Source organism: Gobius niger, assembly GCF_951799975.1.
Source record: "Gobius niger genome assembly, chromosome: 9".
NCBI lineage: Eukaryota > Metazoa > Chordata > Actinopteri > Gobiiformes > Gobiidae > Gobius > Gobius niger.
The window spans coordinates 37,571,151-37,589,212 of record NC_136860.1 but is presented as its reverse complement, the minus strand read 5'-3'; the positions used below and the strand labels follow the sequence as shown (position 1 = coordinate 37,589,212).

Genomic DNA, 18,062 nt, shown 5'->3' with positions numbered 1-18,062 from the left:
ACAGACGGGTACATTGTGTTCATGTGTGTGCATGCTGTGTTCCAAGGCTCTAGTACCTTGTAATATGTTCTTTGGTACTATTGTTGTGATATACACTTTTATTGTAATGATTTCGGGGTGGGCGTCTATAAGCTTTTGCTTCGGCCCACTCCTTTTGAGCAGAATTTTAACTGCTCAAATGAACAAATAAACTAAAATAAACTAATAGACTGGTGCTATGTGGCTGAAAAAAGCATAATACCCCCTCTTTAAGGCAAGGCAACTTTATTTATACCGCGCATTTCGTACACAAGGCAACTCAATGCGCCTTACAAAAGAAAATATGCGAAATTACAATCAGGTTAAGTTAAGGCAAAGCACATAATAAAAACATCAAGACATGGGAAACACACAGTCCACCGGGGCAGGCGCTGGAATTTTTTAAGTCCATATTAAAATAATGATTTTTATTTAGCTTAGATTTTTTTAGACAAGAAAGAAAAAAGTATGTGTTTATTTATTCATGAAACATTGAGGAACAAAGCCTAAAGAAAAATCAATTTTTCTAAACATTTACAAATTTATTGCGTGTATTGTTTATGATTATTATTTTCTTCTTATTGCAATGAACAAATACAAGCAAGGTACATTATATTTGCATTGCTAAAGTCAGTAGTAAAAAATAGATGGGATGATCTCAAATGCTTATTTTGAAAGTGTCATTTTTGATTAGATTCTATGAAATCAGTTGTTTTCCTAATGTGAGTGAACATATAAATAACAGTGTGTGTTGCTGAGCCCGACCTGGACATGATCTGGACTGGACCTGGTTTTAAGAACCCTATAGACCTGGTCTGGTGAAGATAATGTCCTTTTTTTTTTTGTGTGAAAAAAAGAAAAAAATAGAAAAAAAAAGTTCCTAAACTAAAATTAAAACAATTATGCATGAATTTGTAGTTATTGAAAATGGTGCTGTCAATGGACCAGCAACACACACAGTTCCTGTGCCACAAACTTTGTTTCTTTGCAGACTGCAGTGATGTTTACTGTGGGAGCCTGAGTATTGATACTGTAGTAACAGCCCTTTGGTGTGAATGAGTGTGAATGGGGAGCGAGGGAGGGAGGGAGGGTTTTTGGGTTGGTGCACTATCTGTAAGTGCATCTTGTGCTTTTATGTTGAATGAATAATAATAAAAATAAATTAAAAAAAAAAAGTCAGTAGTAACAATTAAAATATTAAAAAATAAAAGTATTAAAGCTAGCGTATGAATGCAAAGTATATTAAATTAAATACATTATTATTTATTTTATTTTAAGTTTCTTTTACTTTCTTTTATTTTTCATTTGTTTTTGTATTTTTGTTCTTATTATTTTAATTTTTCTCATTTTAATTTTATTTCTTTTATAATTTATTTTTTTTATTATTATTTTTATTCATATATCTAATGTTGATTGTTAATCTGTCTGGCCTTTTAATAAAAAATATGAAAAGAATGATAAAAAGTAAAGTAAACAAAAACCTACATTTATCATTATTATTATTATGTATATACCGGAAGTGCTCGTGCAGTTTTAATGTGAAACCCGGAAGTGGGTCCGCAGTCCTCCCGGTCGCCTTGATCCCTCACGGACGTGTTTCTGACTTTGAAGCGAATTTCCCACCGATTTTTGCTCTTTTTTCGGGGATCACCTCGCTCTATCTTCTGTTGTTTGGACGTCGACCCTCCAGGATGGTCAAAGTGTCTTTTAACTCCGCTCTGGCCCAGAAAGACGCCAAAAAGGACGCGGAGAGTCTCATCCCGGAGGAAGAGGAGGACAAAGTAGTAAGTAGTTTGGAAAAAAAAAAAAAAAAAATGGCCAAAGCGCTGGTTTACGAGTCAAAACATTCCCGGTTTGATCAGCCGTGACGCTCAGACTCGTTATTACACATTTACCGTCACTTTATCTCCTTTTCCCTTCGTTAAAACCGCTTCTTTCAGCACTTTCCGCCTTTGTTTACGCAAAACCGTCTGTTTGATTATCGCGATTCCTGTTTCGGGCGTGTGTTCAGGGCACTTTTTAACCGTGTTGTGACCGCGTAAGGCCTTAAAGTCACGGAATAAGCCATTGTTGTGAGTTTTAGTTCACGTTTAGCCGTTTTTATGTCGCTTTTTTGCAGGAGCTTCGACGTTACAAACAAAAGTCACGCGCACCTTTCAGTTACGACACGACGACAGCTTTAAAACACGTTATTTTAGCCTTGTTTTGTGATATTGTGTGTTTGTGAAGGCTTGTGTTGTGGTGTTGTGTGTTTGTGAAGGCTCGTGGCGGTGTAGTTTGTGTGTTTACGTGCGTGTGCAGAAGTATAAGTGCGTCATTGTGGCGGAAGAGATAACATGGACGCGGATCAGGCTGACGGAGCTTCTCACCCTGGTTAGTGCTGGACCGTCTGCTGTGAGTTTGTATAGATTTATGAGTTGGTTTGTCTAAAAATGCAAATAATCCTAATCCTTAAGGTTTAACCCCTTAACTCCCGCCTGAACCGAGCACGTTTTCTACAGTTTGGCTTTACCCCAAGTCCAAAAAAGGTGTGAAAATAGCAACAAAACAATGATGGATGTGACAAAAAAGTGAGAAAACATTGACAAAAAGTGATGAAAAATGTGTGAGAAAGTGGCAAAAATGTCACAAGAAATGGACAAAAAATGGACGAAAAAATGACCAAAAAAAATAAAAAAATAAATAAAAAATTGACAGAAAAATGTCAAAAATGTGACAAAAATGTGACAAAAAATTGATTAAAAATGGACGAAAAAAGTGACGAAAAAATGACCAAAAAAAATTAAAAAATTAATAAAAAATTGACAGAAAAATGTCAAAAAAATGACACAAATGTGACAAAAAATGTGACAAAAAAGCGACGAAAAATTTATGAAAAAGTGGCAAAAATGTCACAAAAAATTGACAAAAAATGGACGAAAAAATGACAATTTTTTTTAAAAAAATTAATAAAAAATTGACAGAAAAATGTCAAAAATGTGACAAAAATGGATTAAAAATGGACGAAAAAAGTGACGAAAAAATGACACAAATGTGACAAAAAATGTGACAAAAAAAGTGATGAAAAATGTGTGAGAAAGTGGCAAAAATGTCACAAGAAATTGACAAAAAATTGACAAAAAAATTACCATTTTTTTTTTTTAAATTAATAAAAAATTGACAGAAAAATGTCAAAAATGTGACAAAAATGTGACAAAAAATGGATTAAAAATGGACGAAAAAAGTGACGAAAAAATGACACAAATGTGACAAAAAATGTGACAAAAAAGGACAAAAATGTGACAAAAAATGACAAAAATGAGTTGAACACCCAACAAAAAAATGTTGGAAAAAAAAGTGATGACGTGAGGAAAAAGATCCTCTGGGTTCAGGCGGGAGTTAAGAGGTTAAACATCTCCCTGGCCCTGACCTTCATTTGTGTCCTGATATCTCAGGTTTTCACAGCAGACTGTCCCTCCGGAGCAGAACATCCAGCACTGACCTTTAACCCTGGGCTCAGAGCGAGGCTGGTTCTGCTTTATACATCTGTCCTAATGCTGTGTTTGTTTTGTTAAGCTACAGGTTATTCAGTGAATTCACCTCTTAACCCCCACCTCAACCGAGCACATTAGCCCCAGTTTGGCTTTACCCAAATGTAAAGGCACTTAGATCCACTTTATATCACTTTATATCAGGGTTCATGTCGTCGACTAAAATATTTAGTCTTAATTTGAGTCAAAGTGATATTTTTGTGACTAAAATTGGACTAAAACTAAATTAAAAGTTTCTCATGAGACTAAAACTGTGACTAAAATGTCCAGATATTTGAGTCGACTAAAATCAGACTAAATAAAAATGAAAAGGAGAAACTAAAATCATCCAAACTTGTATTGAGCGTCTGAAAGAGCCTCAGATCATGTTTAAAGGATCAGCTCTGAGCTTTGTTCATGTGGAGCAGAAACATGAAGCAGAGGAACAACATTAAATATGATTAGAATCAATATTATCAATGCAAAGTCCACTCAATTAGTCTGAAATTTACTTGCAATTTTAGTCGACTAAAACTAGAGTAAAAATGGGGATGAAATTTTCTTTTTTTGTCACATTTTTTGTATTTTTTTCTTTTTCTTGGTCATTTTTTGTCATTTTTTTTCATGTTTTAGTAATTTTTTTGTATTTTTTTTGTATTTTTGTTGTTGTATTTTTTAGTCATTTTTGTGTCATTTTTTTGTCACATTTTTTTGTCACATTTTTTGTATTTTTTTTTTTTTTTTTTTTTTTTTTTTGTCATTTTTTTTGTCATTTTTTGTCATTTTTTGGCCAATTTTTTTGTCATTTTTTTGGAGAGACTAAAATCATCCACACTTGTATTGAGCGTCTGAAAGAGCCTCAGATCATGTTTAAAGGATCAGCTCTGAGCTTTGTTCATGTGGAGCAGAAACATGAAGCAGAGGAACAACATTAAACATGATTAGAATCAATATTATCAATGCAAAGTCCAACACATTATGTCGACTAAAACTAGACTAAAATTGAAACGTTTTTTTTGGACTAAATCTTGACTAAAAATAAATTACATTTTAGTCAAAAGACTAAAACTAAAATAAAATATGTCGTCAAAATTAACACTGCTTTATATCACTTTATACACCCACACAATATGTAAATCCAATCCCGTTGTTCTATGTTAATTTACCAGATTCTACCTCTTTTTTTAATCTTATTTATTCTAATATTGCCCCTCGTGCCCCTAAAGCCTGATAGTTTAAAGTTTTATATCTTTTTAAAACAATCTAAACTCTGTGTTCTGTGTTTTTATGTTTAATGTTTTACGTCTCACCAAGAACAGTCTGTGAATCTGTTCACAAACGACGGCAATAAAAACGATTCTGATTCTGAACCGAGCACGTTTTCTCCAGTTCGACTTTACCCAAATGTAAAAGCTGTAAAAGCAGTTTTATATAATTATTAGGGCTGGGACGATCCGATACGTAGCACGATACTCAAGGCCGATCCGATATTTGATCCCAGCTCTAATATTTATTGTATTTAATTAAAGTGCATCAACATAAACAAGGCAAGTTTATTTGTAGAGCACAGTTCATACACAAGGCATTTCAAAGTGCTTCACAGCTGCATAAATACAAGAAAACAAATAGAATCAATAAAAACATCAACATAAAATTAATCAATTACAGTAAAAGGCGAGAGTGCAGATAAAATACTTTCATTCATATGCATCGGTAAAAAGAACTGTTTTCAGCCTGGATTTGAACAACATTACAAAGACAAACGTCCTTTTCTAACTGAGAGTCTCTGTGCAATAAAAGACTGTGAAACATCCACATGATTTATACTGCAATAAAACAACACAAATCCACAGGCGGCTCAGCAGGACCTTCTTCCTCTCAGAGCTAAAAAAATATATATTTATTTTGGGAAAATATGAATTGATTTGACCGACCAACAAATTTAAATTAAATTGACTTTTTTCCAGCCCTAACGAGAGTTCTTTAGTAAAACTATTGTATGTTTAGTTTGTGGAGTTTATAACTGATATGTTTGGAGCCGGTCTCTCTCTTGTAAATGAGACGCTGAGTCTCAAAGGACAAACTGTGTAAATAAAGGAGCAATAAATCAAATCAGAGCGACAAAAATGTGCCTGAAAACACGACTAAGGAACGATGAAAACGCCACAAAAACCTGACAAAATAGAGTCAAAAAAAGCAACGGAAAAAGACCAAAACGCTTCAAAATGGTGATGTAAAAAAGCGGCGACAACGTGAGAAAAAAGAGAGCATTAGCTTTCAAATGAGGCGCCACACTGGCCTTGAGATTTAAGCTCCAGGGGAGAAGCTTTTGGATTTGGGTAAAGCCGGACAGGAGAAAATGCACTCTGTTAAAGTGGGGGGTCAGAGGTTAAATCATCTGCTAATACTTCATCATGACGAGGCTTTTCTTTAGAATCATTTCAACACAGACTAGTTCTTTGCATAAGAGTTCCCTAAAATAACAGGAAGTTAAGAAGCTGAAGTTTCCTGCAAATGTTGTAAACTTAACCACAACACGATTAAGTGATGTTTGTTTAGTCGGGAAAAAGAAGCAGCTGCAACGTCCAGGACTAACTTTATCAAAATATGACAAAACATCACATATGTTCCTTGTTTCAGCAGTGGTGGAGTTAGATCAGTTTTGTCCTTTGTTGATGAGTTTGTAGAAGCATTTGTGGGTAAAAGTAAAGCATGTTTTATTCTGAGTTCTGTTGCTGCTGCTTCACTTTGCTCCTGAAAAGCTGTGAAACGTGAACTCATCCCTACGAAGACCCGTCTCTGGGTTCAGCAGCGTTTCCACATCTGCGGATCCGCTTTTTGTACAAACTCTGCGAGGATCAGAACCAGGAAACGAGCCGCTTCCTTCACTTCCCCTGAGCAAACAGTTTAACAACAAAATACACAGAGTTTAAGCAAAGCGACGGGTTTAACGTGTGTGGATTTTTAAAAATGTTTTGGATTTTTCTTCAGAACTTTGTGCTTGAAAGTCTTTGCTTGAAGCTCCTCAAAAGTGTCGGCGACGATGTCAGACGTGTTTAGACCTGGGTTAGACGAGGGTCGACCAAAAGTCATATCTCAATATATTTAGATTTAATATCGATATACGATTTATATCCCAATATTTTTCCTGCAAAGTGAGAGCTGAGAAACGAAATGTTAAGTCAAAGTCAAATGTGAGTAGATTTATTGAAAACTCACAATACAAACATAAAAACTGTATAACAAAGATCCATAAGGTGCACATTTAAATAGAAAAAAACATCTTAAAGTATTTATATATTTATATCTATTATAGAAAACGCAATCTCAATGGCCGCCGCCTGGGCGCCGCCATGTTTATTTCCCATACCGACTTTGAAGCTAAGCAGGGAAGGGCCTGGTTAGGACTGGGATGGGAGACGGTTTGGGAACACCAGGAAGCCTGGCGACAGTACTGAGTGTGTGCGTGGTTGGTGTTGGGGGCTCATGTGCGCAGACTGGTTGCCTGTCCATGAATAATGCACCAAATTGTTAGGCGACTTTGAGCGTCTGGAAAAGCGCTATAATGCTTTATTACTCTTATTATTATTATTACATCCGCGGCCCCCACGTGACGGTCCCACCGGCCGCGGGCATTGGCCACGGGTTCATATGGACCAGGTGCTGCTGCTGTCCCAGGACAACCCGCCGTCACAAAAACGCGAGTGCACGAGATCCGACTGCCGTGCGTGTGCGCGCATCCAAACAGGGCGATGTGTGTGTGTGTGTGCGTGTGCGTGTGTGCGTGAGTGTTCGTGCGTGTGTGTATGTATGTGTGCGCGCGCATCCAAACAGGGCGATGTGTGCGTGTGTGTGTGTGTGTGTTCGTGCGTGTGTGTGCGTGTGTGTATGTATGTGTGTGGGCGTGTTTGTGTGTGTGCGTGTGTGTGTGTGCGTGTGTGTGTGTATGTATTTGTGTGTGTGTGTGTGTATGTGTGTGTGTGTGTGTGTGTGTGTGTGGGTGTGTGTGTGTGTGTGCGTGTGTGTGTGTATGTATTTGTGTGTGTGTGTGTGTGTGTGTGTGTGTGTGTATGTGTGTGTGCGTGCGTGTGTGTATGTGTGTGCGCGTGCGTGTGTGTGTGTGCGTGTGCGTGCGTGTGCGTGCGTGTATGTGTGTGCGTATGTGTGTGTGTTCGTGCGTGTGCGTGCGTGTATGTGTGCGTATGTGTGTGTGCCCAAAACCTGCTCAAACACGAGCCTCTAATCACACGCGCTGCTCCGACTGATTTATCCTCCGTGTGCGTAAAAGCGAAAATGAAACTACAACTTCACGAGCGCGTGGCCTGCACTGCGTTGTTTTTTCCTTTTTTTTTTTTTTACGTTGCTGCTGTACCATTTGTTTCTATTTTGCTTTCACGTATTGTGAGCCCAGAGGTACATTTTATTCTAAAGCAGCTTTGAACGCATTGCCAATTTTATTGTAAGGTTATAAATACTGTCTAATAACAATCATTAGGCTATTTCAGTTCAAAACCTACTCATTATTTTTTTTATTGTAAACTACCGTGATGCACCAAACCACGGGTCCTGCACCGTGAACCAAAGCGTTAGAGCTGAACCCCTAATATTTTTCCATCATTCTTCCACTGTCTCTTGAATTCTATTCCCTTTTAGCGAACATATTGTCGTTGTAGTTTATAAGAAAGGAGCACGGGGTGCATCAAACACTCCAATTGCTGTTTGTTTGAAAAAATTTTTAGCATTCATTATTTTACACATTTGTAGTGGCCATAGTTTTTGGAATGGGTTGGGAACCACTGGTCTACAGCTGAACTGTGTGACGGGTTGGACATTTCTTTGTAATCACTCATAATCTCAGAATATCAAATGTGGAGACTAGTATAAAGAGAAAACAAAATAAAGTGCTCAGTTTAAGAATAGATTATTATTATTGTTTTAAATCAGCTTGAGATGACCTGTTTCTTTTTTGTTAACTTAACCCCTTAACTCCCAGCCTTCAGATATCACACCCGGCCTGATGTCGGTCCAAAGGGTTATCTTTGGGTCCCAGCCCCAAACAGACCCGCCTGTGACGCCGTAATCATTATAGTCATTATAGCCGTGTGTCTCTTCTGTTGCCCATTCAAATCGTGGACTCATTATTTTGGGCCCAAACTCGTTTCTAGCTCTCACTATCCTCTTGCACATCCAAATTATTAAAGAAAATGAATTATTTGCACGTTTCACACCCGTTGCAGTGTATTGTTATTGGACTCATTTAGATTCTACTTCAGGGGAACCTTTTGTGTGATATTATTATGCAAATAAGAGATCCTGTTGTACTCTAAAAATGCAGTCTTTTTAAAAATGTCCCGGCAAAACGTCCCGCCTGGTCCTATGTGACGTAAAACAGTGTCAGGACCCAAAAGTGGGCCATGGAACCATTTTCAGTGGGTCTATAGGAACCTTTTTTCTTTCTTTCTTTCTTTCTTTCTTTCTTTCTTTCTTTCTTTCTTTCTTTCTTTCTTTCTTTCTTTCTTTCTTTCTTTCTTTCTTTCTTTCTTTCTTTCTTTCTTTCTTTCTTTCTTTCTTTCTTTCTTTCTTTCTTTCTTTCTTTCTTTCTTTCTTTTCCATCTGAACCTGCATGGAAACACACAGAGTCTGTTCAAATTAAAATGATTGGGTTGTTTTCATCTCTTAAAAGCACTGTTCAATAAAAAAATGGTTGATATTTTACACAATACATGACAAATGACAGTTGTATTTGGATCTTGGCTCGTCGTCCCAGGGTTATGGTGGCCCTGAAGCCATAGTTCTTTCCTTGAGGCTATAGTGGTGTTTTGCTCTGTTTACAGTCTACTCTGAGGTGGCAACAGATAAATGTTTCCTACAACAACACAATCAGGCACCCCAGCTTTAAAAGAAGGGACAGACTCATGATGACCTCAATCAAACCTGAAGAGGCCGAGGTCCGGGTTTTCTCCTCTGGCATCTGAGCGATATAGATGTTCTTCAGAATGGTGGAGCCTCTGAGCTCAGGTTCAGCTGCAGCAGATGAAAGGTCTGAGGTTCCATAAAGCAGATTGTAAAGGGTTTAGACTCTGTGTGATCCATCCCGGACTTATTTCAGTCACGTTTTTGAAAGTGGATGAGTTTATTGTTCAAATGTGGGCAATTTGAACGAGAAAGAAACACACGTGACGAGAAGTTGACGAGTTTCCGTTGATGAGACAGAAAGTGGAGCTGCGTCGCGGGGACTTTTATCTGTCTTTTCAGGGCAGTGTTTTTCTGTAATTAAACGTAGTAGCAGTGTGATGCTGATGAACCAACGTGCAGACAGTAACAAACCTTTAAGCGAGGGGGAAAAGTCTAAAACTAAGAGGGCTGCCAACTCCCACACTGGTCAGAGGCAGAAGAGGCCGGATCAGACGTCACATTAACCGAAAATTCTCTGTCATTTACGGAATATTTTTCACTTTGACGGATAATTTCAAAGGCCGTCCGTCATTTTGAAGGATTGAAAATAAAGACGCAGCTCTGCAGTTTTTCAGAGCGCTCGGGGCCCTCGCTCTCTCTAAAGTTTCACAGCGCGTCTTGTCTTGGATGAGCTCTCACAGGTTGTATCACTGCCTCGCTCGCTAACTTTCCTGACACCGGGCGCTAACAACAACACGGGGAAGAAAACCACGATGCAAACGCGGTTAAAGACTAATAAGATCCTTCCCACGAGCTCATCTATGTCCCCCCTCTCTCTCTCTTGTGCAGTTATGGAACTGGTAAACATTGTCCCGTTCACCCACCGTCTCTTACGTTACGTTAAAATTGACAAATGCAAATAATAAGCTTTACATTTGTCTGAGCGTAATCTGACCTTGATGTTGATGATCAGGTGACTCTGAAAGTCGTCTCCTCTGAGACTTTTACACACCAGTTTATTCACATTTCTGTTGCAAAATGTACTGTGACTGTTCAGATCAGGTTTAGTTTAGGCAAGGCAAGTTTATTTGTAGAGCACAATTCATACACAAGGCAATTCAAAGTGCTTCACAGTTGCATAAATATAAGAAAACTAATACAATCAATAAAAACATCAACATAGAATTAATCAATTACAGTAAGAAGCGAGAGTGTAGATAAAATACTTTCAGTTTTATGCGTTTTTAAGTCTTGTTTAGATTCGCTCTGTCTTGAGCACTGTTTTTAACTCTAGTTTAGCTCCATTTATCCTGCAATCTCACATTTTTACTACATTTTACTTTTTACTAACATAAATAATGTGCAGCCTATATATATATACATGCTTATGGAGTAATTCATGAAGGATAAAAATAGCTCATGACGGATTTTTTTCAACCCTGTCCTTCAAAATGAAGGAGAGAAATGATCCGAGCGAAACCACTGGGCTTTGACCGTATCAAACCAGCAGCAGGTCTTTCTGTTCCTCTGAGTTTTGTTTTTCCGGGCTCTGCGATCAGGGCTTGAACAGCCTTCGCTCCGTGTGGCGTTTCTCGTAACTCGATCGAGGGGATTTTCCTGTGAACTTCATGACCTTCCCGATTGTCCCGTCGGTGAAAACGCCCACTCGCTCTGATAAGACAGACGTTACGACAGACGTTACGACAGACTCTGGGAGAGCAGTTCGGAGACACTTTTGGTTTCACTTCAGCAGAATGTTTGTTCCAGATCAAGCTAAAAAAGGCCGTGTGTTTTGCATTGCTGATCGGTTAGTGTGATCTGCCACTGCTGATAAAAACAACTGTCGATGCCACAAAACGTTACAAAAGCAAAGGAGGATCAGCGGTTTTGTGCTTCCTCTGCGACCTTGTGGTTACTGTGTGTCAGACTTGAACGGAAACCATAACGATGTGTGAATTTCACTGTATTAAAGCCGAACTTGTCGATGTGTTGCATTACATTTAAAATAATGACTTGTTTTTACTCCATACGTTCATAGAAGATACAGGTTTGGCTTAACCTCTTAACTCCCACCTGAACGGATCCCATTTTCTCCAGTTTGGCTTTACCCCAATCAAAAAGCTGCTTTTTGACAAACAAAACAAAACAAAACAAAACAAAAATGTGACAAAAACTCAATAAAAATGTTACAAAAATTCAACAAAAATGTGACAAAAATTCAACAAAAATGTGACGAAAATGTGACAAAAATTCAATAAAAATGTGACAAAAATTCAACAAAAATGTGACAAAAATTCAATAAAAATGTGACAAAAATTCAACAAAAATGTGACAAAAATTCAACAAAAATGTGACAAATTCAATAAAAATGTGACAAAAATTCAACAAAAATGTGACAAAAATTCAACAAAAATGTGACAAATTCAATAAAAATGTGACAAAAATTCAACAAAAATGTGACAAAAATTCAATAAAAATGTGACAAAAATTCAATAAAAATGTGACAAAAATGTGACGAAAATGTGACAAAAATTCAATAAAAATGTGACAAAATTTCAACAAAAATGTGACAAAAATTCAATAAAAATGTGACAAAAATTCAATAAAAATGTGACAAAAATGTGACAAAAATTCAACAAAAATGTGACAAAAATTCAATAAAAATATGACAAAAATTCAACAAAAATGTGACAAAAATTCAATAAAAATGTGACAAAAATTCAACAAAAATGTGACAAAAATTCAACAAAAATGTGACAAAAATTCAATAAAAATGTGACAAAAATTCAATAAAAATGTGACAAAAATGTGACAAAAATGTGACGAAAATGTGACAAAAATGTGACGAAAATGTGACAAAAATTCAATAAAAATGTGACAAAAATTCAATAAAAATGTGACAAAAATTCAATAAAAATGTGACAAAAATTCAACAAAAAGTGAAAAAAAAATTCAACAAAAAGTGACAAAAATGTGACAAAAATGTGACAAAAATTCAACAAAAATGTGACAAAAATGTGACAAAAATTCAACAAAAATGTGACAAAAATGTGACAAAAATTCTATAAAAATTCAACAAAAATTCAACAAAAACTCAACCAAAGAGTGACAGAAATGAAGAAAAACAAAACAAAAAAAAACATACAAAAGGTGACACAACACAGCAACAACGCGAGGAAAAAGATCAGTATTGTGGGTCTTAGCTTTCAAATGAGGTGTTACACAGACCTGTGTCATGACCACAGAGGACAGAAGGCATGTGGTTTGGGCGGGGGGTAAGAGGTTAAAAAGGTTGTGCGACTCACAACATTATAGAAAGTCATTCGACAACAGGAGAGACGCCATTTTGACGACAAACAGAAAATGTCCAAATGTTTCCCTGATCATTGTTTGGAAGTGATTGATTCACAAACCTGCCACACATTATTACGCACATATTAAAGGGATCTTTCAGGATTTTGACTTAGGGCCTCATTTCCTCGTTATTCAGAGTGTTGCAGATTTACACCAACCTTTGCTCAGAGCTCGTCCGTCTACTTTTCTTCTGAAATGTCCTTCATTCATCTGTTTTGTTGTATTTGAGTTTTAAACCCTGTTATAACTTTGTTTCTGGAGTCGTATTTCACTACATTCATGCAGTTTTGAGTAATCCTCAAGCAAAGTGGTTAAATTCAGCTGTTTCTTCTTCTACGGTTTCTGCGCTTCGTTCTGTAGCTTCACTTCCTGGATACAATTACGTCATCGTTACAACTTAAATACTGTCCTACATTTTTAAAGCCCATAATCCAACATTATATCGGCTCAAAGTGCGTCTGACAAGCCGTACTGAAGCTGTAAACCACACCGCAAATCAAAACTGTGATTCCATGCTGTTAGAGAAATAACAATGGTGTTCCAGAGGGTAGATGAAGAACAGGCAGCAGTCTGGATGTTTTACGCAGGAGAAGTTTATTTACCATCGGTACGAGACCCGGAGACATGAACTTGAGACATTGCGCTAGTCCTGCCGTTCAAGTCTGTCTTTGCTTCTACAGAAGAGGGATAAAAACCCTCTCAGAGCGTCAGACTGAGACACAAGAGTCAGAGCCCCACAGTCAAGGACAGAGAGAGTACGACTGTACAGCCTGACCCAGTGTGATAAAGAGCCATTTCATGTTATCCTCTAACACATGCTATCAATGCTGAGGCACCAAAATAATTTGCATGAATTACAACAAAAATATCTCCAGAAATCAGGAAATGAGGCCCTACGTCCCAAAACCTGAAATATCCCTTAAAGGAATTATTCATCCCTTTGACAGGTTTAACCCCAGAAACATTGGAGGACGGGTCAAACCCAGGGCACCAGAGTCTGTTTGAAAGTCTGTGTTTCTACCCGGCCCTCGCTGCCCGGCGCCCCCTGCTGACCACTGCCTCCTCCTAAAGACGGGATTAGACTAATCTGAACAAAGTCCTCCTTCAGACTGAGATTACTGCATTAAGCTTTGCTCCACTATTTACTACATTAGCTGAAGTTACAACTCAGCAGCTTTGAGCCTTTGGAGCCTTTGGTTCGTGTTCCAGGGCTCACGCTTTAATGTCTCATTTAGGGCACGAACTGTAGGTTATTTTGGTGCCTCAGCATTGATAACATGGAATAACTTACAGAAAACTAGCTTTCAGTTTCAAAAAACGACAAAAACTCAACAAAAAAGTGACAAAAATTCAACAAAAATGTAACAAAAATTCAACAAAAATGTGACGAAAATTCAACAAAAATGTGACAAAAATTCAACAAAAATGTGACAAAAATTCAACAAAAATGTGACAAAAATTCAACAAAAATGTGACAAAAATTCAACAAAAATGTGACAAAAATTCAACAAAAATGTCACAAAAATTAAAAAAAAATTAAATAAAAAGGTGCCTCAGCATTGATAACATGGAATAACTTACAGAAAACTAGCTTTCAGTTTCAAAAAACGACAAAAACTCAACAAAAAAGTGACAAAAATTCAACAAAAATGTAACAAAAATTCAACAAAAATGTGACGAAAATTCAACAAAAATGTGACAAAAATTCAACAAAAATGTGACAAAAATTCAACAAAAATGTGACAAAAATTCAACAAAAATGTGACAAAAATTCAACAAAAATGTGACAAAAATTCAACAAAAATGTCACAAAAATTAAAAAAAAATTAAATAAAAAGGTGCCTCAGCATTGATAACATGGAATCACAGTTTTGATTTGCGGTGTGGTTTCCAGCTTCAGGGTTTGTCAGACGCACTTTGAGCCGATATAATGTTGGATTATGGGCTTTAAAAATGTAGAGGACAGTATTTAGGTTGTAACAATGACATAATTGTATCCAGGAAGTGAAGCTACAGAACGAAGCGCAGAAACCGTAGAAGAAGAAACAGCTGAATTTAACCTCTTTGCTTGAGGATTACTCAAAACCGCATGAATGTAGTAAAATACGACTCCAGAAACAAAGTCATAACAGGGTTTGAAACTCAAATACAACAAAACAGATGAATGAAGGACATTTGGATCAGAAGAAAAGTAGACGGACAAGCTCAATGATTTGTGTGACACTTTCTTTGCAATTAAATTTGTTTTGGAGCATAATTTCAGTATTCATGATGAACTCATGGTGTAAAACAATATTATTTTCAAGCAATTTAAAGGGATATTTCAGGATGTTTGACATAGGGCCTCATTTCCTCGTTATCCAGAGTGTTTTAATTCATGCAGTTCTTATATTTGAAGAGTTTCGTGGTGCTAGGCTAGTGCGAGGCTAGTGCATGTCTATGGTATCAGCTAGCCTGCATTAAAAACAGTGTGACCCGCTCCACAGAGCACCTGAGGCAAATCACTGATAACACCAGACTAACCATATACATGTCTGTGTCCGTAGAGTCAAACCTTTTTGCATCTAAAAGAACTTACATTTGAGCAGCTTCCTGGTTGTAGCGACGCGGCGGCGGAGTGATCTGCTCGCTGACCGGATCTACAGTAGTTTGTTTACCTGCGGCCGCATCACTACACGTGGAATTCACAAAGGAGCTTCTACAAATCAGACATGGCAACGTTTGGAGGACGAGCCCAGGATTATGAAGAGGTTTTAAATGCAGGCTACTAGTTACCATAGACATGCACTAGCCTAGCATTAGCCTAGCACTAGCCTAGCACCACTAAACTCTTCAAATATAAGAACTGCATGAATTAAAAAATAATCTCCAGAAATCAACAACACTCTGGATAACAAGGAAATGAGGCCCCATGTCAGAAATCCTGAACTATCCCTTTAATGCTTTATTTAACCTCTTATGCCCCACCTGAACCGAGCACATTTGGCCTTACCCAAATCTAAAAAAAAAGCATCAAAATAGCGACGAGAACGAGGATGAAAATGCAACAAAAAAGCAACTAAAGAGCGACAAAAAAGTGACAAAAAAGTGAAAACACAACAGAAACATGACAAAAACTCAACAACAATGTGACAACAAAGCTACGATCACGTTTGTAGGCCTTAGCTTTCAAATGAGGCTTTGCACTGTTGTTTTCCAGTCGAGAAGCTTTTAGATTTGGGTAAAGATCTGGGAGAAAATGTGCCCAGTTAAGGCGGGGGTTAAGAGGTTAAAGACATTTAACGACTTAATTTAATGTCAACTCAGTGACTTTTAACTGTTTAAATAAAGCATGGCTGAATCCTCCAGGCTCAGACCGGCTCCCGTGTGTTTGTCATGGTCTGTAACGTGATCATGTTTGAGGACACGGATCCTCTTCTGTCTCCACGGAAACTGAAACATGACCCGCCCTGAACCCGATCTGCTGCACCGACCCAACGGGGGAGGAAACACTGTAATCAGAGTGTCTGACCAGTGTGGGGCAGAAACACTGTAATCAGAGTGTCTGACCAGTGTGGGGCAGTAACACTGTAATCAGCATGTCTGACCAGTGTGGGGCAGTAACACTGTAATCAGCATGTCTGACCAGTGTGGGGCAGCAACACTGTAATCAGTGTGTCTGACCAGTGTGGGGCAGTAACACTGTAATCAGCGTGTCTGACCAGTGTGGGGCAGCAACACTGTAATCAGTGTGTCTGACCAGTGTGGGGCAGTAACACTGTAATCAGTATCTCTGACCAGTGTGGGGCAGCAACACTGTAATCAGTATCTCTGACCAGTGTGGGGCAGCAACACTGTAATCAGTGTGTCTGACCAGTGTGGGGCAGCAACACTGTAATCAGTGTGTCTGACCAGTGTGGGGCAGCAACACTGTAATCAGTATCTCTGACCAGTGTGGGGCAGCAACACTGTAATCAGTGTGTCTGACCAGTGTGGGGCAGTAACACTGTAATCAGTATCTCTGACCAGTGTGGGGCAGCAACACTGTAATCAGTGTGTCTGACCAGTGTGGGGCAGCAACACTGTAATCAGTGTGTCTGACCAGTGTGGGGCAGCAACACTGTAATCAGTATCTCTGACCAGTGTGGGGCAGCAACACTGTAATCAGTGTGTCTGACCAGTGTGGGGCAGCAACACTGTAATCAGCGTGTCTGACCAGTGTGGGGCAGCAACACTGTAATCAGCATGTCTGACCAGTGTGGGGCAGCAACACTGTAATCAGCATGTCTGACCAGTGTGGGGCAGCAACACTGTAATCAGAGTGTCTGACCAGTGTGGGGCAGCAACACTGTAATCAGTATCTCTGACCAGTGTGGGGCAGCAACACTGTAATCAGCGTGTCTGACCAGTGTGGGGCAACAACACTGTAATCAGAGTGTCTGACCAGTGTGGGGCAGCAACACTGTAATCAGCGTGTCTGACCAGTGTGGGGCAGCAACACTGTAATCAGCGTGTCTGACCAGTGTGGGGCAGCAACACTGTAATCAGCGTGTCTGACCAGTGTGGGGCAACAACACTGTAATCAGCGTGTCTGACCAGTGTGGGGCAGCAACACTGTGTAATCAGCGTGTCTGACCAGTGTGGGGCAGCAACACTGTGTAATCAGCGTGTCTGACCAGTGTGGGGCAGCAACACTGTAATCAGCGTGTCTGACCAGTGTGGGGCAGCAACACTGTAATCAGTGTGTCTGACCAGTGTGGGGCAGCAACACTGTAATCAGTGTGTCTGACCAGTGTGGGGCAGCAACACTGTAATCAGTGTGTCTGACCAGCCAAAAAATGATAAAGCCAAACATTTGATAGGATGTGTTTTGCGATAACCCTGTGATATGAAGGAAAAGCTGAGGCGCATGAAGGAATGTTTACATTAAGTCATAGTTTTGCAGGTCTGAGTCCACTCAGCTCGCCTGTAGTCGCTCACAGCTCAGCTCATTCAGAAAAACATCTTTAGTTTTAATCATCCTCAAATAAGCGTGGCGTGTTCAGCTACAAATGTATTCTCTTCATATTTACATCAAAAACCTTCTGTCAAGATTAGGGAGGCACCGATACCACTTTTTCTAAAACCGATACGAGTACGAGTCCTTTGATTTAAGTACTCGTCGATACAAGTACAAGGCAGTTTCTTCAACATTCTTTTTGAAGTGAACGCGACGCAGCAACACTGTAATCAGTATCTCTGACCAGTGTGGGGCAGCAACACTGTAATCAGCGTGTCTGACCAGTGTGGGGCAACAACACTGTAATC

General features: G+C 38.6%; 2 protein-coding genes across 3 annotated transcripts in view; one reads left to right on the top strand and one right to left on the bottom strand.

Annotated features, from left to right (window-relative positions):
• The window catches only part of med4 (mediator complex subunit 4), a 117,076-nt gene that overhangs the window by 21,296 nt on the left and 77,718 nt on the right, over window positions 1-18,062 (bottom strand). The gene's annotated exons all lie outside the window — the stretch shown is intronic.
• The window catches only part of LOC306968172 (integral membrane protein 2B-like), a 31,820-nt gene continuing 15,327 nt past the window's right edge, over window positions 1,570-18,062 (top strand). For both annotated transcript variants that reach the window (XM_079563489.1, XM_079563490.1), the window contains exon 1: window positions 1,570-1,799. In XM_079563489.1, the coding sequence (XP_079419615.1) occupies window positions 1,710-1,799 (90 nt within the window). In that variant the 5' untranslated portion in view covers window positions 1,570-1,709. The remainder of the gene's footprint in view (window positions 1,800-18,062) is intronic.